Raw genomic sequence first — 19,680 nt, 5'->3', positions numbered from 1 at the left:
CACAGATATTTTAATTATGCAAGATTGCATTTAAACCTCAGAATGACAATAGGCAATTTTCTCCGAATTTGAATGAATAGGCCTAGCCTATGTGGATTTGCTACCACAAAAATGGTAAAATAATGGTAGCCTATTTTCTAAGACTAAAATGACAAGATGGTTTCATTACTTTCCAACCGTTGTGTCATTGTGAATGTTTGAGCACATTCCTTCACATTTTTTTCTTTTCCTTCAAAAACATCCCTTTACCCAGCTGTATTGAACACTCCTGTTTCATAATTCTCCCCACACAGAATAGCACAGTATGTATTTGTGAATCTCTCAATTTAAGACCATGATGTGGGACTATTTCCTATATTGAGTTAAAACTAAAATGGCAATATATTACAACCAAACTAGCTGATGTAAGTAGAAAATGGACATCTCTTAGCTTTAAAGCCACCAACTACAATCTTCACCTTTTTGTGGATTGGCCATATCTTATGGGATGAAATCCTGAAGGTAAGAGTTTCAGAGGATATGGAGTTCCCCCTTCAAGGCTTTTTCCTGGTATAACATGATGCTGCTTGTGTATTCCAAGGCCATTTAACTACCTTAACCGCCCAGTAGAGACTTTTTCCGGTCAAGGGGAAAATATTACTGATTTGCCCCTCCCGATGTGAGAATCTTCAAGACATGTCACTGCTATGTTTGTTAAAGCTACAGGCGATACTTTTTTTGGAGTGCATAAACAAGCTAGCATTGACAGTGAATACAAAGTTGACTGTGCATATAACGAAGGGAGGGGGTACATACGTTGGCAAGGTCTGGTAACACATAATGCCAACGATGTTTAGGCCTACAGCAGCTTTGAAATACTTTATGAGGTAAAATATATATATAAAAAACTACTGTCATTTTATTTTTCACATGCATTACAGACTGTCAGACCAAATGTAACTTACATGGCAAAATTTAACACTTTACTTTACTCACACTCCAACACAGTATTCACTGACAAACAAAGGCATTCCAAACAGCTAACGTTTTCAACCACCAAAACTTTGCCATTTTCCCTAAACTTCCATTCCACTGTAATGCAATCCACTAAAACCCTACAATGGTGGACTGGTCTACCATTTCCAGTCATGAAACCAAGAAAAGAAGTCACTGTAGAAAGTGGCCAAAATAATATAAATACAGCTTGTATGATGTCCATACTGCAGCACTGCCGATTCAGTTTCATTAAAAAGGTACCAAAGCAGTGTAGCCCTGTCTGCATATCTCACATAGATCATATCCTCAACATCTTGACTTTGTTTGGCTGGAGAGAATAGTAAAAAATCTGTAAGTAGGCTACTACAATCTGAAAGTGGCCGCAGAGGCCCAATGAAGGCATTCTTAAACTCTATTAGTTAGTCTTTCCTTTGGTTTCTTGAAGTCTCAACAAAAAAAAAGTTTAAAATAGTAAACGAAGAAGCCCATCATGCAGGTAAAAAGTAAAAAGTCTCTTTGTTCAGTCCACAGCAGAGTGCTCCTGTTGTAGAGTTTGTTTTGGCGCCACCCTGCCACCCTGCGTGGCTGTCCTATCTGTGCACATGGGTCTGGCCGCAGTCCTGCGAGGGCGTGACGTGGTGGGGAGCGTTGTCGTCCTGGGTGACCGTCTCCGGGCTGTTGCCGTTGGAGGGGCTGCAGTTAGCCGTGAGCTTGCGGAGGTACTCGGCGTGGACAGGCTTGTGGCACTGCAGCACACGGATCGCCTCGTCAATCTTGAACCACTTCCTTTTGCGGCCTGCCAGAGTAGAACACTAGATTAATCTGACCCCAAGATCTCCAAAGTATACTTAACCATGGAAATGTCATGGCTCTGCTGACAGTTATTTAAACGGAAAGGAATTAGAGGCTTGTTCCACTAGAGTGAAATGAGTCAGGTCTAATTCAGTGGATTATTTATCATAAATAAACATGTTAAAAGAATGTCCCATGAAGAGCTGCACGACCTAAGTTGCGGCTTGACTTGAAGAATCATGGACCCTTTTCCCAGTTAATTAGACCATTGATGTGTGCCCATAGTGTAGACCTCTCTCAATGCAGTAACATCTGGCAGTATGGAACAGAAGGAATGCGCAGTGCGCATTATTGCCATCTAGTGGTTCACAAAGCAAATATAAGGGAAATGTTGCGAATAATACCTTGAATGTGTCTTCTAGTGTTACACATTGTAAAGCATTTTTACAGAAAAACACATCCCTTTTTTTACTTACTGGACTTGAAGGAGAATGCAAAGTAACTTGTATGTATGCATAATTTAGATACGTCAACATGTATAATGTAGATATATCATCAGTGTAGTAAGGTCAAATGAAAGAAAAACAAGTCAATTTCCCCACAGGTTGAAAATGAAATAAAGCCACATCCACCCACCTTTATATCCAAGGCCTACACATAAACACATCAGTATTCAATTGATATTAATACATGACTATATGGCATCAGTATCTATTTGACTCATGGCAAATAACAACTTGTGATGTGATGTGCTTTTTGGTTGGTTGGTTTGTTTAATTCAGTATCACTTTCTGATTGCACCATCCAATTCAAGAAAACAAGCATGCCTAGCAAACAACCACTGCCCCTCCTTCCCAATGAACAAACTCATGTCTATTTATACAAGCAAGGGGAGTGAAGGATTACCAGGTTTTTTCTTTCCACACCATCTACAAATAGTCCAAGTTTTGAGTTACATGCTCTCCTGTCACACTCTATTTTTAAAACTCTTTAACAACTGCAAAAAATGCAGCAAGTATTTTGTACATCATTTCTGGGGTTAGTAATCATGTTCTCATCTGAGAGCAATCACAACAGATAATAAAACCATAACCTGAATCTCGAACAACAGTCATGCTTTTTTGGGATAACTGCTGTCAACTTATTGGCTTGGTATCAGACATTTTAACAAGAGATGACAAATGTCTTTTCTTACTAAGACTCCATGAAGTAATCACTACCTCATGCATGACAGGATTATTTCGGATGTCTTTTCATGTTTTTCCAAGTTTGGGAATTATCCCTGATTTATGCCTTCCGAAACCGATTCTCCAAATACTTTACTTCCTGTCAGACAATTCAGACAAGCATAGATCAACTGTTTAGATGTCTTTTGGCTCCTGACTCGAGACCAATTTAAATCTTGGTGTAAAAGTGTCAGACATGGCTCAAGTGGGTTGGTGGGTGGATAATTACCGATGTTGACTGAGTCTTCCCAGTCTTCCAGCGTCTCGGTCACCGTGAGGACGTAAACATACGTCCTGTGTTTGCTGTCCTGGTTCTGCTGTTGGGAGAGGACCAGAAATGAAGAGAAATGGTACACTTAGGACAGTACATCTCTCTCTCTCTCTCTCTCTCTCTCTCTCTCTCTCTCACACACACACACACACACACCACCTACTTCACCTCATATACTGTATATATTTACAAAATAGCACAACAACGTTTGGATCTGATCGAATAGACAAGCATATACACACATACAATATACTTGACAATAAATAATTCAAAGGAACTGCAGCGTTCTTTTTAAATACCATTATTAATATTACGTAATGTAACTTAATATGGATCACATGACTTGCCTCAAACACCCCCAGGAGTCTTCCCAGGGTGCCCCTCACTCCAGCCTGGACAGACATAAACATGGAACAACAACTAAGATATCCAGCCGTGGAAAAGCACTTAGCACCAACAATCCTCTTCAATCCATGTCTGGTTCATTTTACAGAGAGATGGCAAGCTTGAGCCTTAAAGTTGAGACCGCATTTTTTGCGGCAATTCACTGCTATACTGCACAAATATTCCATACAACAAATTTGAGAGAAAGAAAGGAAAAGATTTATTCGCCCTCCTTATAAGAGAACGCATTTAGAAACAAATGTACTGACAGTGTGAGTGACTTAAATACTGAGTGATATCATAAACGTAGCAACAATTATGCTCCTTGTGTTTGAAGTTGTAAGGAAGCCATCATGCAGATGACCCAAATGTAAATTCAGCGTTTGTTGTTCTTTTCTAATAGGGGCTATGTTGTCACGGTGCTTGACCTGGCCTTTGGTGTGACGTCGGGGGAATGAAAGGGGACATGTGTCTAATGGTGACACCAAGGCCCTGTGCTCCCCAACTGGGGCTGATCTCACTGGCTTAACAAGAGGATGACCAAACTCTCACACTGAGAAGCAGCCAATCCTCTGGTATTCACCATTACATATGCGCATGCTTACATGCGCACACACACACACACACACGTACACACACACACACACACACACACACACACACACACACACACACACACACACACACACACAGAGTGATTGAGAGCCACACACAGACTGCAGCTCGGCCAAGACGGAGTGTTCCTGACAGCGGTGTGTTTTCACAACACGACAGCAGCACAGCCTAAACGGGTGTAACGCACACCTGCAGGGGAACATGATGTCTCTGCTCCGTTGGGAGCGCGGCGCGCGCAGGGCCAGCGTGAGCGAGCGACCCCGCTGGGGGGAGGCTGGGGCGAAGACTGACGGGTGAGACCAGGACGCCGCGATGAGACTCGAGCTGGCCCCTGCATAGCCATGCGTCGCCACATTCCCCCAGCGCATATCCATGAGCTGTGCAGCGCGGCAACACTACCCTGGGCAGCCATTTGCACCGATCTCCCCCACAGAGACCCCAGAGGCTCCAGCTCATCCGCACAACGCAGAAGCTCGGATCTAGGGGGTCTGATCGACCTTTCGGTTTCGACCTCACGACTCAGGAAGGGTAGCGGGGGTGGATAAAATATGGCCGTGGGCTTATCAGCTCTGCTTGAGGAAGAGAGGCTCATCTCCACTTCAGCCGGGGGGCTCCTCGAATAAAACAGAAATATGAGGCAGAATAGTTCTCGGGTCCCCGGGCCGGGCCGCTCGTATATTTCCTGAGCCCTCCCCTGGATAGCGCCCTGCCCACACTCTGGGCATATCGCGCCTGGCACGTGGCCACAGCTAATGGCCGCCGGATCCCGTGGCCTTGTGATGCTGTAACTCACTCACACTTTATAGTCTACGCCCAGAGCCTCCGGCAGTGTTGCTTACAGCCCCCGAGGCCTGGTGAAGAGAGAGAGACTTAGAGAGAGAGTGAGAGAGAGAGAGAGAGAGATTCCTCGAAAATTTACTTATAGAAGCTGCTCGAGCTGGCAAGGTTTTTTATATGTGGTCAATTTATTGGACAATGTAAATGCTTTAATTATTAATACATTATGGATGGCATATTATCTTGACAGGGGTAAGACTGAAGAAATACCTGACCAGGGGTGATCTGTATAGTATTTGAGCGATCCATGAGACGAGTAAATTATTCCTACCAAAGGTTTGATTTACTGTAGATCCTATAAAGAAACTGAAGAGCTTTTGCGCAACATCTTGGTAATCTTATAATTTCGCAGCAATTGGGCTAAATATGTTATCAAGGGCAACTTCCACAGCTTTCAACAAGACTGACTTAGCTGCTCTTTATATAGCCGGATATGTCCCCAGCATCGTTATTCATCACCCCTGCTTTTAGGCCGCCTGACCTCACCATACAACAGATTCACAGCAGCAGGGACCTTGGCACTTGTCCGAACGTACACCCAAACAGGGCCAAAATGTGCCGCGGCAGTCTCACACGGAGAAAATATTCACATTCTGTATCCCACAGGTTCCGCCGTGCCCATGTGAGTATGTGTTTGTGTGTATCTGTGTATGTGTGTGTGTGTGTGTGGGAGAGAGAGACTGACTCCTCAGACCCTATTCAGGGATGTGTCGAGGACTGCAGTAACAGGACACGGTCTCCAAATGTCACTGCAATGCTTCACAGCTGTCAACAGATTACTCTCCTGGAACAGGTTCTCCTCAGCCCTCAAGATCCTGTAACGAGCACAAGCGCCTCCTCTAATCAGCCTCAATACCATTACCCGGGTGTTGCCCTGGCAGCGGAAACCCCAGCGTCCGGACACACCGGACGAGCATTCGGGGTTCTGCTCCGATCGCTCCCCTCTCTCGTCTCCCCGGCCCACCTGTGGTTCCGCTCTCTTAGCGACGTCCACTTGGCTTGGCCCGCGCTCTGCTCTGCTCTGCTCCGCTCCGCGCCGCGCTACTCTCTCGGTCAGCACTCGCTTGGCCGCCGTACAGCTGTGGCTCCTGCAATGTTAATTGTTTCCACAGCCTTCGCGCGGCGCACTTTGGAGCGGTCAGGTGACGAGGGGGGCCAGCGCTGCTGGACGCTGCAGGGGTGGGAGAGGCTGTGCTAGAGCCAGCTGCTGGCACACAGAAATAGTCCTGACCCGTCTAAGCTGCGTAACTTGTGTGTGTGACGAGCAAGGCATCCTTGCCAACAATGTAGGAGGCGTCAACCGTCATTATTTATATTTCATTCCAGGTAGCAGCGCAGTTATTTACAAAATATCGATCAGGTAACACACTGGGCCCTTCTCATTCGTCTTTTTATCTATCCTCCCTTCCTTCCTTCCTCGGTCCTCCGTCTCCTTCCCACTGATCTATAAAGAACACTGGATAGACTATCCCATTGTTGCCGCCCCATCATTCTTTATTTAGATCAGTGGGAGCGAGGACCGAGGAAGGAAGGGAGGGTAGATAAAAAGACGAATGAGAAGAGTGACTGGAGAGACGTGATATTGTTACGGAATGATAAAAAACGACGAAGATCAATACAAATGTGGTGATGATGATGATGATGATGATGATGGGTATGCTCACCTCTTCATACACCTCCCGTACAGCTGCTCCACAGGGCTCCTCCTCTGGTTCCATTCCTCCTCCTGGAACTATCCACTGGTCCGGGTGTCGACTACTGCTCACAAGTAGCACCTACAGAGAGAGAGAGAGAGAGAGAGAGAGAGAGAGAGAGAGAGAACAAACATCAGAACAAACACCCAGTATCCAGTACCTGTGTTTGTAACTAAATCTTCCACTTCATTGCATAGCACATCTGAAACCAATATCACTCTCAGTTAGAGGAATGAACCACCAAACAGACTTTTCCCACTACCTGGGCCAAGAGCAGCCAAAACGTCTTGATGCTATCTTCAACTCTGTGTGTGTGTGTGTGTGTGTGTGTGTGTGTGTATTTGTGTGAGTCTATGTGTCTTGTTATCGCTTGTAGCCAAAGAGCAGGGTTTAAGCCTGTGGTGCCACACAGCCTCATAACCCAAGCTGTATGACACGGCGCACTGTAAACCGTGCGCTCGCGTCCAGAGTTTGCAATCATATTAAAGCACACTGGGAATTAGAGGAATTAAGAATCGGCCGGCGAGACCGGCGAGACCGGCGGTGCTTTTTTGCTCCAGCATTGCTCCTCTGCAGTCTCATGACTCAGCTGTGCTCACAAGCCAACACGCTCAGCTACCACGGGGCCTGATGCAGCTGAAACAAGCAACAACGTAAACAACAACAACAACATCGACGCGAACCAGACCTCAGTGGTTCAACAGAGCTCATCCTCTCGCTCTCTCTTTATGCTCGCTCTGATCTTGAGCTATTCTACAGTTACAGGGGGGCTACACCAGATGCGTAACTGAAGCGCTCCGTTCGCGACGCGTATGTTGCAGCCGGTCGTAGCAGTTAATAATCACTGTAGTCAATGGAAGTAGCTACACCAGACGCAACAGTGGCGCGTACATTCGAAAAAAATAGACCCATCTTCTAAAATGGGTTTTACGCGTCGCGAACGGAACGCTTCAGTTACGCATCTGGTGTAGCCCCCCTGTTACTTTTCCAACCCTGAGTCCTCGCTTTCCTAGTAAAAAGCCCCGCATCTAGAGTTGCTTTTTCACGGATAAAACATTCCCAGTTAACTTCCCTGGCACCCATGTAATGGTCCTGGTTGCAAATCCAGTTGCAAGCCAATGGGTATTTAGGGCTTGAGACCCTCCACTTGTCAGGTGGTGGTGAGGCCTCTACACTTACAGGGACACCCACCCACCCCGCTGCTCTGCTCTGCTGGAGGGTTTACTTCGTACGCCGCAGCAGGCCTCATAAATAACCAATGGGCAACAGCTGCAGAGGGCCGCTGGGGGAAGCCCACTTAAGCCAAGGGGAAGCGACCCCGGTGGGGTGGACAGGCCGATCAGCAGGTCCCTCGCTCCTCCAGATGTTCACGTCACACACTGAGACTAATTCCACTCGAGTTGTTACACTAGAAAAAGACGTTCTGAATCTGGAGCCTTCATCTTGGACCCGAAGGCTACGACTACTCAGAGGAAAAGAGTGGTGCATTGGGAGAAAGATCAGAGAGGGATAATGAGCGAGCGATCAGTGGAGTGTGGGGGAGGTGAAGAGCAGATTTGTCAAAGCAAGGGATGTGCGTCCAGCAGCCAGGCGTTTGGCAGAGCAGAGGGGCCTGTGTGCCCATGAATGAGCCCATCCTCTGTGACGTGAATCCAACGCCCCAAACACAATGAAGAATGCTGGCAGCCTCCGCTGGGGTTTTTTTCCTCCAGAAGGAGGGGAAAAAAAGAAAAACGTGGTCATTTGACTCTCTGCTGCGCCTGGTGTTACACTGACCTACTTCAAGGGACCCCCTGACACAAACTCAGACACACACACGCCTCTGAAAGCCTGTGTACATGCTGGGCCTGCATGACTCCTGCCAGAGGATACCCTGACAAACAGATGTGGGCATGTGTATGCCCATGTATGCATATACGTTTGTGCTCTGCACAAAAGCACGACACAGCCAGCGTCCCACAGGTTTGCACTTCACAGCCACGAGGTGCTGGCTCATCTGCCAGCAGTTTAGCGCATGGCTCAGTAGCTTCCTGAGACCCAAAGGTAGGAAGGTTTTTATAAAGGGATTAGGTTTTTCATTAGCATTTCCTAAGGCACTGCAGAGATCACAGGGCCAGCAGGGCAACCTCTCCTGTTCCTCAGGAGACCCGAGACCTCGGCCCCAGCTTGTGAAATGTCTTCACCCAGTGTGAGGCACCGACAAGAGCCCTCCAATCAGCAGCCACCAATAACCACTAATACGGAGCCCCACCAATGTCTTCACCCAGTGTGAGGCACCGACAAGAGCCCTCCAATCAGCAGCCACCAATAACCACTAATACGGAGCCCCACCAATGTGTCGTGGCCTTTAAAAACCTGCCCTGCATATTAACATGATATATAATTACTGCTCCGGAGCTCAGCGGGAATGTGTGTTTATGGTGTTGGATCACAAGTGGCGAGGCAGAGGCATCACGTGACGCAACAGGGCTCACACTCTTCAGTCGGAATCTTGGCTGTAAAAAAGCCCCGGCTACCACCCCTTCTGTGATGCAAGTTTGCCACAATATTTACGGGAATGTGGGCGATGCTGTGCCGAGTAGGAGAGCAATAATAGCCAAGGCAAGAAAAACACTGGGCCCAGGAATAACTCCCCTCGGGCTCAGGAGAGAGTCCGGCAGACTCCCGTCAGCGCAAGGAGAAAATGAAAATCTCTTTCAAAACCAGGTTCACATTTATTAAAATAACAGCCCCTCCCCTACACACACACACACACACAGCCAGATTCCATCTTGAGGTGTAAGACCCACTTAACTAGTTATAAAACCAAAAGGTAGAAAAGGTAAAGGTAAGCATTCCTTCAAGGTGTGAGCTTATGGGTTGTGGTTGATCCTGTGAATCACTGCAATTGCTCCATCTGCACCTTCTTATTAGATAAAATAAAAACACTGCTGTGGCAGTGAGACACCATTTGTGCTGTGGTAGCAAATACAGAACTCAATAAATACAAATAGGATATAAGACATAGAACACCATAAACAGACCTAGCATACCACTATACTGACAGTTCAATGCCATGATAGCCTGGTGGTTAAAAGAACTGTTTCTCATGCTTTTACCCCGTGCTCTTGTGCACCGAAACCATTTCCCTGATGGAAGCAGTGAGACCCATCTGTGGCTTGGACGGCTTTCATCCTGTGTAATTTTCTTAGCGCTCCTCAAGAACTGTTTAGTGTAAATAGCTTGGAGTGGGGGAAGCTCGACCCCGCTGGATTACTGTGCAGATAGCACTTCCCTCTGCTGTGCCTTCTGGTTTTGGCTGGTGGCGTTGCCAAGACATGTGGTGATACAACACATTGAATTGCTTTTAACAGCGCAACAATAAAAGAGGCTGAGAAAATGGTGGCTCAGTCATAACGAATCTTTTCAGCCATTTGGGTTAGAAAGAGCACCGTTGTGCTTTCCTGACCACCGTTCATGCGTGTTCTGCCTCTTGTTAATGTCCAGTAATAGAAAGGAGCACACCTTCAGCTTCAGCTTCATTGATGGAGAATCATATCATCTATCTATATCTTGTAGTCCACCATCATCTGTTTTGTTCTTGCCACATCTAGAGTAAGAGGATGAAGCACTGAAGAAGACATTCACATATTAACTGTAGATTATTACTGATAATTTGCCTCGTGGTTAGCTAACAATGGGGAATATATGAGTTGGTGGTATCTATGAAAATAATTAATAAAGTTACTAGATTGAATTAAACAGCTTCTACAAAAACACAGCAAGTTATTACTGCACTTGAAGTGAAGCACTGGCCTCAAAAATAGTTGGTATTTATGTACCAACACAGGCTGATACTGGCTTTATTGTAGATGGGCACATGGATTTCTAAGAAGGTAAAGAGGGCATTAAAACTTAGTATAACAGTCACCTCCAAACCAATAGGTGACAATGCACCCCCCCCCCCCCCCCCCTCTCTCTCTCTCCTCCTCATACGCCCCCACCAGCTTGCTCTCTCTCCCTCTCCCTCGCCTCGTCCACACACTCGTTCTCCCTGGGACTCTGGCACAAACAAGCCTTTGGAAAAGCACTGGATCAGCAGTTGTCTTTCTGCATGAGAACTGAAGCTTAGTGGAACAGAGGCCAGGGCTGGAGCTGTGGCACGTCCACCTCCGCCCAGCTCAGCCCGGCCCGGCCCGGCCGAGCCCCCACTCTCTAGTAAACAAGCCAGACCAGACAGCCCGTTGGGGACAACACGGCCAGACAACAGGCTAGTTTAACGTACGTGTGTGCTTTCGGACATTTCTGTCCAACATACAGACCATACAGATCTATGGCACAGAGGATACATAGTCTCCCATAAATGTCAACACTGAGGCAGACTATAGGACATCTTATCTGAAAGGCTCACTGCTAAACAACATTAACACCAAAAAAACTGTATATGAGCACGTACAGTATGGGTCTACTCAGAACAGGTCTACTCACGTTAACATGGAGGGTCATAAAAAAAGGTTTAAAACGTTGAGAGACTGTCATTATAGTTAATCAGGACAATAGACAGAGAACTGTGCCACTGGACAAATCCACCTGCTTTGTCAAAGCTTCTTGATAAAAGACGATGTGTGGGGCAGTCATGACGTCAAAAGTCCACTCTGCTCTCTTGAAACACTTATGGCTTTAATCTGAAGTGGCTTCACGCAGCTACGTAGTGTGACAGGGAGAGGGAAAGAAGGAGAGAGAGAGAGAGAGGGAGCAAGTTTATCAGCGAGCGAGAGTGAGGTGGGAAAGAGAATGTGTCCGGGGGGCAGCTAGAGCCTCCGACCTGGTTCTATAAATTGCAGCTGATAGGTCATTTGGTGCTTTAGCACATAGTGTAACTTGCTTACCGCACCTCCAAGCACCCACCCCCCACCCCCCGCCACCACATACAGAGAGGCCTAGTAAAGAGATGGAGGCCTTGTTGCGATGCAGACCATTTGGGGTCAAAGGTGGCCATACCCTTTGGAGCCACACAAAGCACTTAATAACAAAAGTGCCATGCCAGATTTTTTTTCAAAATACAGTATTGACCTTCTGTGTATGAGGGCAAGACAGGCATGATATTGAACTTCAGGAGCAACTTAGCGTTTGAATTCAAACGTTGCTTCTGCCCTGGATACTAATGCACATGCTCAGGGAAACGTGTCTGTGATGTACATCATCTCAAGAGTTTGTCTTCAACCATTAGAGAACACCTCCGCGGTTCCCGGGCACATGATTTCATAACATGTGGTAGTATTTTTAGACTGAAGTGTAGTCCCTCTTGAGGAGCGGGTTACAAAACACCAAGAGTGCGAACGGTCATTAACGATCAAGAAAAGTTTCCAAGTCATGTATGTCTGCCATCTTTAGGATCTCTGAGATTTTTTTTTTCTCTCCTCAGAGCAACCACACAAGCACATGAGGCACACAGCCAGTGTTCTGACAAAAGGCGGTTTCTCTACACTGCGTTCCCAGACTCGAAATGATAGCTTGCACTTTTGGTGAACCAGGGCATTTTCTACTCACCCAAGGTCAGTTTTGACCAGTGTCTGGGTGGGAGTACTGAATCATATCGGTTGCCTCATCTGGGCTTCTCGGTCTCCCACAGAACTCTTCCTGCTGACAGCCTGGCCTGCTCTAAGGATCTAAGGTGAGGATGAGTACGCTGCTGATTCAGTAGCATTGAGACACTTGAACCAGGATGTAACCTTTGAAATAAGTCATGTAGTAAAAGCCTTTGTGATTGCGTGCAATTCCTTATCATTAATCAATATGATCTAGTGCAGTGTTAACTGGTTGGTCGGGACCCAAAAATCACGGAGATTTATTCAAAATGCTACCTTATCAGATCTAATATTGTACCTTTATTTTAACAGGCTTCATTCATAGCCAGTGTCTGTCATTGCCATGGACATAAACAATGTTAATATGTTAGACATAATTTTAGTGGTAAACACAAATGTGATGCCAAACTGCCAATCTGCATGTTCCAGACAAGTAGGTCTAAAGGCACTTTGTATGTTACCATATAGCTTACCATATCTGTTGGCTTGAACGCTAAATAAATATATGGGTCGCGACTTTATGAACATAGGAAATTGTGGGTCCCAAAGGCAGACCAGTAAAGAACCACTGATCTAGTGTACGTAATATGGACCGTTTTGGTCATATTTGGCTTCCCTAAGAAAGATTTAATTCTCTCCATCAGAGCGGAGTACTGTTAAATCAAGGGAGAGAGTGTTCTACACACATTCAAAAGTCTGACAATTAAACAGTGAAATATCAATATCAATATCTGATATCATCTACTGTTATAGCAAATCAAGGTGTAAATGCACAGTTCTAACAATTGCTTAATTGTGTCTCTCTTTCCCACTCAGGGGGAGAGATCTGGGGCCAGAAGTGAATTTGGCACTTCATGACAGGAGAGCATATGTCTGGGAGACAACTGCTGAGAAAAAAAACTGGTGTCTTTCCCCTGTTCAACCTTTTACCAATCACCAGTGACACATCATGTCATTAGAAGTTTGACACTACATATGCCTTTCTCTGACAAATAAAACTTTTACAATACTTGCATTTCAAACCACTACACTACTTTGAGGTCTGCATTCCGAAGGCACCAATCAAGAACTAGAGGAGGCCTCCAGTAGATAGCCGTACTCACATAAGGGTCTGAGAGGGGCCGATTGCGAGGTCACGGTCAGGGTTGGGGGCAGGCACTGTAGAGTTGAAAGGGTTGTCATGTGCACAGGAATCATGAGCTTACACTTTAAACTCACATGCACTCCTGACCCCATGTCCTCCTCTCCTTCTCTCCCTCCCTCTTTCCTCCTGCGAGTCAGTGTCCCAGTCTGACCGTCTTTCACCGATTATACTAAATCACCAGGTAGGCCCATTCAGATGCACTTACATTTGCACAGAGCTGTGATTTTGTGACAGTTGCAAGGAGGGCAGCAGCGGTCCTTTCAACACATGCTGCCAAAAAAAAGTGCCTGTGTTCATGTCTGTGTGTGACGGAGTGAAAGAGGAGGCAGGAAGACAGGAAGACAGAAAGCCAAGGAGAAAGAGACAAAGAAAGAGACAGAGACAGAGACAGACAGGGGCTCTCAGGCAGACTTGGAAGGAAGCTGCAGGGGAGCTCGACTCAACTGCATGCCGTGTGTGGGGCCCAGAGCCACATTCCCTGATGTCAAACCAACATTGGACTGAGCTTCCCACAGGCCAACAGGAACTGCTGGCAAGCTGCTATGAACTAATAAAAAATGAATGCAGCCACTCCAAAAACTGGCACTGGTTTTCCACAGCCAGCTCCCTTCATGGGTTCAGACACAGGGAGGAAATATCACCATTGTTCTCAATTCCTAAAGGTGTGAGCTGGGGAAATATTAAAACACACCACTGAACAGTGTCTGCACATTTCAGCTAGTGTGTGTGTGTGTGTGTGTGTTTGGCTGGGGGGCTGAACGGACCAGATTATTCATATGGGCTTATTGCCCCCAGCTACTTGTTGAGAGGGTGTTTCAGTCAAGTTGTCTTAAATGTTGAGCAATGTGAGAGCCAAGCGATATGATGTGGTCTTCCTGACTCACTGTTTACAAACCATGTGTTTGACTAAACTGTAATTTTCGGACGGAAGGCTAGAGACCACACAGCCGGTAGACTGCATAGTTTATAACATTTCACAGGGCATATCTGGCTATGCTGCACACGCACTCTGGGTTTAAGGTGGTCACGAGTATCCCCATGCCACCTCTACGCACACCTGTACAGTGGTTAAAAGGTACAAAATGAACAAGATTTCGTCCGAGTTTTGATTCAGTGAACTCAGTATTAGGTAGGCTAAGGCAACATATGGCAAGGGCCTCTTCGAACTCTCCTGGAATCAGTTCCTTCGACTGTTACAAAGTGCTTGTTACAGATTTGTGAAGCATTGAGATGGGGCTACATTGTGTCTAACCAGTTGATCCACAAGACTACAAAATATACAATGTAGCCTAGTCAACGGAGGTGCGTGGATAAGGACAAAGCCTGGGCTATGTGTCATTTTGAATTGGCTGGATTCAAAAGGAAAGCATGCCAAACTTACCTCGTCCTCCCGTTCGTTTTTAAAACACAAGCAGGCGGCTCGCTTTTTAAAACCCTCGCCATCGTAAGTCCTAGTCTGGTTGGGCTTAAACTTCATCATGTAGCCTATTCCAATTTTGTGTCCAGCCGTTGTGATAGAGAAGTGGGTACTAGCGAGTCAGCGTAGGATTCCTCGAACAAGTGCTTTGGTGGGCTACAAATTCAACGAATGCTTGTCTTCAACTGATGCCGTCAAAGCGCAAAGCTCCCATCCACCACTTTCACATCGATAGCAGGCTTTCGTGGATGTCCGTCGTGCTGTTCACATGTATCCGTGGTCTTTTCCCTACCATGGTGGCTTCTTGCCGCGGTCCGAAAGCATGATCCTCAGCACAGAGGTCCCCCGCGCGAACACTCACCACTGCTGCTGACTGCTCACTGCTACTGCGCAGACGCTTTCGATCAGCTGCAACAGGATCTTCCTTTCGCATCGGCGGGCGTTTAATGGATACATTGGGCAGCGAAGTAGGCTAGGTTATATAGTGCTGCGTATCGTTTTCCCAAAACCTGGTCCCTCCTACATTGTACCAGCCACACGACACAATGACTGACGTAAACACTGCTCGACAGGCAAGTAGCTTTCTGTACATCACGAATAACTAAGCAGAAATACTCAAGCTTCCCTAGATGATATGGTCATTTTTCCTGAAACGCACTGGCTGTTCAACAGCTCCCTCTTGTGGTCAATTCCAAGGCGTTAAATACTGAGGTTTCCACTGCTCAGTTGACTTCAACACATCAATTTCTGCTCCTAGCAGTTTCATAAGAAATCCAAAACATATCACACCGCGGATCCCACCCATCACGGACAATGACACAGACAATGTCTTATTAATCAACAGATTTATTTACAGAAAGAACAAAAGTATGTATGGTGACGGTTGCTGCTTCCATTTGGGGCAGGAGTACTGTGTCCCCTTCCCACAGAAAGAATGAATTTACAAACAGTGAAGAGAATACAGACTTTTAAACCAAGGACCAATCAACAGCTGAGACAAAGCCTACAACTCATCATCTACAGAACCTCCCACCCGACCCCAAACCTCCTGCCCACAACCCCTCTAGACACCGCGTCAACCTAGACACGACCATAGTTCTGTCAGAAACCAACAAAAATCAAAACAACTAAAACAGAGAAAACAGACACGTGGGCCTAGGTGCTCTTGGATGGTGATGGGAGTATGGTGGAGCTTTCAGAGAACAATTAGTACAGCAATGGCAAAGAGGTCAGAATTAAATACTAAGACCCACTAGAATAACAAAATATACTTGTTTGTTTGTTTGTTTTTTTTCCACCTTTTTTTTTGTCTAATACATAAACATATTCACTGCCCTTGCCTTTTCCCTTGGCAGAAGTCACACAATTGTCACACACCTAAGTTAGGTCTATACACTGACAGCGGTCATAGGTTATGCACTGAATGAGATGGCCGGCTGGTGCTCTGCTCAGCCATGCCACTGCTTAATCGTTTGTTTTCAAGTCATGTATGGTTTCTCGTTATTATTATTTATTAATAATATATTTATTTCACTTTTTTAAAAAAGCCAAGCTAGAGTTCGTAATCAGTCACTATGCTTCCTAACATTGATGAGTCCGTAGCCTGGAAGTCGAGGTGACTTGGCTGCTATCAAGGAGATCAACAGCAACATGAGAGAGAAAACAAAAAAAAAAGGCTTTAAAAGAGAGGGAGGAAAAAACACAGTAAAAATGTCACCTGGCTAGCCCACCCCACCCCATCCCCCCCCCCTCCCCAGGTTAACTGAGGCGCTGTTTAAAGCAGATGTCTGTGGCCGGCAATACAGATCAACGACCGCAGCAGGAGCGTGACATGAAGATTCCACAGCAGTGGATTGTGGGAAAGAGTAGGCGAGAGCAGCTCTTCGGGTAGGTGGCGTACACGTGTGCAGTGCCCACACCAAGAGTTTCTGTAATCTACACTCACCCACAATTAGCCACTGTGGAAATGATGCTGATGTTATGCTCGAGCTAGTGAAGTGCATTGAAACCTATAATACCCGGCTTGTGGCTCGACATCCAAAGCCATGATGGAGCACGTGAAGCCTGCCCATGCAGCAGGGCATAGTGACTCAGGACAAGAACAAAAATTTCAGGTAGGTTTTTTTTTTTCCTTCTTTCCTTTTTTTCGGCTTATGTTTTTAAACTCACCAATTGTCTGCAGTTGTTTTTTTTTTTCTTCTCTAATATACTCTGTAACATTTCTTTTGATAGGTATAGATGTTTTGTTTGATGTTTTGTTTGGCCCAAGACTGTCGTTTAAATGCAAATGAACAGATCTTGGCGGACCACGAGGAGTTGTGTTCACACTCGACATCCACATCATCCTCTTCCTCTTCTTCAACTCGTTTCTACACTTCTATGTTGTTCCCAGCATACAGCCTGGTCCATGTCCGTGCTGAAACACAAACACACACATTGTGATTAAAATGATGAACAGCCATACAATTATAGTCATTGTATGTAACAAACATATACATCCAAAACTATGAAGAACCAGTCGGCAATATACAATCTGAGGTTGCCACCAAAAAAAAACATCTATATTATCCAATCATAAACTGCTTTTTGGAAGTGCAGTGGATGTTAATGAAACGAGGGGCAGAAAATAAGAGGCATCCTGTGCATGGGCTTATGAGACGTGTGGAGTGGACTTCCTGTGGGTGTGTGACGGATCCTTAGCTGCTCCAGCACCACAAGAGCGCCAGGAGTGGAGAGTCTTGCTCTGGATGAATCACCATCATGACTCAGAAGAACTAACACAAGATGGGGGCCCCCCCCCAAAAAAAAAAAAAAAAACACCGGAAGCAGCAATGAACAAGAATCCGTTTCAGTGACACACACACACACACACACACACACACACACACACACACACACACACACACACACACACACACACACACACACACACACACACACACACACACACACACACACACACACACACACACACACACACACACACACACACACACACACACACACACACACACACACACACACACACACACACACACACACACACACACACACACACACACACACTTCTGGGGGCAGGAAAGAAAACGAGCTTGACAACCAACGCAGATTCTGCACACACAAGTTTCCAGAAAACTGGTATTTTCTCTTCCATAACCTGAGGTCAGAGCGCATGCTTGTTGCTATGGCAACAGCCACTCCAGAGTTAACTTGCTTGACGGCAGGTTGTCTGATAAGGTAAAGCTGGTGTCAACAGTCTGTAGAATCCTGCAGCATGTATATTCTAGACATTTCAAACAATAGCCTTCTCTTTCCCTGAGGCTCAACCCAGCCAATGAAGGCCATAAAAACTTGAAAGAATGTTCTGGAGCAAGAACAACATAGGGTCCATATCCAGAAGCTATCAGGTGCAAACAGTTGCTTGAGAGCATACTGTAATTATGTTAATTGATGCAGTTTTAAGGAAGACAGTTGTTTGCATTAACACCGAATGCAAACCAAAGTGCAAAGGGCATAGACACGTCAAAAACAAACTATTTTACAATGTTCAAAATAGAATGACACTTCCGTGGTAGTGTGGTGTGTTGTCAACAGACAAATCAAAGTATTGTAAAGGTTGTAAGGGTTGTGAAAGAAAATTGTCTTATAAAAATATATATATTTTCCAAAGGGAAGGCTATGTTTACAATACTTTGATTTGTCTGTAGACCTCACCACACTATCACAGACGCGTCATTCTACTTTGAACATTTTCAGTTGTGAAAAATATAGTTTATTTTATATGTGTGTCTATGCCCCTTGCACTTGCATTGTAAGACAATTTGGTGTTAATGCAAATTACGGTCTTGCTCGAAACCGTTTTTGCTACAGCTCTGAAAAATATTGACAGCAAAACAAGTATAAACATTTGAGTTAATCCAGCAATTTAAGAAAGAAAGAAACATGAAACCTTTTTGTAAAGATTTCTTCCTGGAACAAAGGAAGACATTCTGCTAGACTACAACAGCAAGGCACGCAAAACAATAATAATAGGTCTTTGTGATTTAATATCATTAAAGCAGCATTATGAAGTTTTGGTCTGAAGCTAGCACACCACTTCAAAAGCATGCACAAACTTTGCCAACATCAACAACTGCCCAGTTGGCAACAACAAGACCGATATGGTTTGCTAGCCCAAATGTTTTGCCGGTATAGTTGGCACGGTGATGCTGTGAAAACTTTTCTTACATTCTCGTAGTAGTGTCGAGTGTTCCGCCCTCGACCACAGAACTATATAATGCATAACTCGGATGGCTAGTGGGAAGGACAAAGGTGTTTATGTCCTTCGCCATATACCATCAAAATGGATGTGAAATGGATGCCAAAAATAACTGCCTGTAAATACATACCTTGAAAATGGCAAAGTGCTGTTTTGAGCTACACAATGATTCCACACTAACAGATGTTGTAACTAGGAGTGTAAAGGTAACAAATTAACAACACAAAACACTTTTCGAAATACTATCCCAGCTGGTATGTGTTGGGCATCTGCAATATTGTCAGGGAACGAAGGCAAGGGGCACTCACAGGCTTACTCTACCGAAAACGGACCGAACCATGACTTCAACACCAAGACGCGTACGGAATTGTGATTTATGTGTACCGTAAGACCCCTATTTGTAACGGTTTGTTGATGATTCATAGGATTCAAGAATATTACATATGTGAAGAAATTGAGCTTAAAAAGCATACACTAAAAACATTCTAGTCCTTTTCTTT

At 45.4% G+C, this 19,680-nt stretch overlaps 2 protein-coding genes across 3 annotated transcripts in view; both read right to left on the bottom strand.

Moving 5' to 3' along the window:
• Nucleotides 1-403: 403 nt before the first annotated feature.
• On the bottom strand, nucleotides 404-15,442 carry nudt4a (nudix (nucleoside diphosphate linked moiety X)-type motif 4a). 2 transcript variants are annotated; one of them, XM_062546941.1, is made up of 5 exons: nucleotides 14,887-15,442; nucleotides 6,765-6,875; nucleotides 3,612-3,656; nucleotides 3,223-3,310; nucleotides 404-1,771 (listed from the first exon to the last, which is right to left on the bottom strand). In XM_062546941.1, the coding sequence occupies exons 1-5, from the start codon at nucleotides 14,983-14,985 to the stop codon at nucleotides 1,566-1,568; spliced, it is 549 nt and encodes a 182-aa protein (XP_062402925.1). In that variant the 5' UTR covers nucleotides 14,986-15,442; the 3' UTR covers nucleotides 404-1,565. The 2 variants fall into 2 exon arrangements, with proteins under 2 accessions (XP_062402925.1, XP_062402926.1); XM_062546942.1 differs by having other exon boundaries at nucleotides 3,223-3,307; nucleotides 14,887-15,441.
• A 310-nt stretch (nucleotides 15,443-15,752) lies between these two features.
• Nucleotides 15,753-19,680, bottom strand: part of ube2na (ubiquitin-conjugating enzyme E2Na) — an 11,880-nt gene continuing 7,952 nt past the window's right edge. Inside the window, exon 4 of the mRNA XM_062546940.1 lies at nucleotides 15,753-17,338. Coding sequence (XP_062402924.1) covers nucleotides 17,292-17,338 — 47 coding nt within the window. The 3' untranslated portion in view covers nucleotides 15,753-17,291. The remainder of the gene's footprint in view (nucleotides 17,339-19,680) is intronic.

This window comes from Sardina pilchardus, chromosome 10 (genome assembly GCF_963854185.1).
Source record: "Sardina pilchardus chromosome 10, fSarPil1.1, whole genome shotgun sequence".
Lineage (NCBI taxonomy): Eukaryota > Metazoa > Chordata > Actinopteri > Clupeiformes > Clupeidae > Sardina > Sardina pilchardus.
Note: the sequence above shows the minus strand (reverse complement) of the source record. Positions and strands in the feature narration are given on the sequence as shown.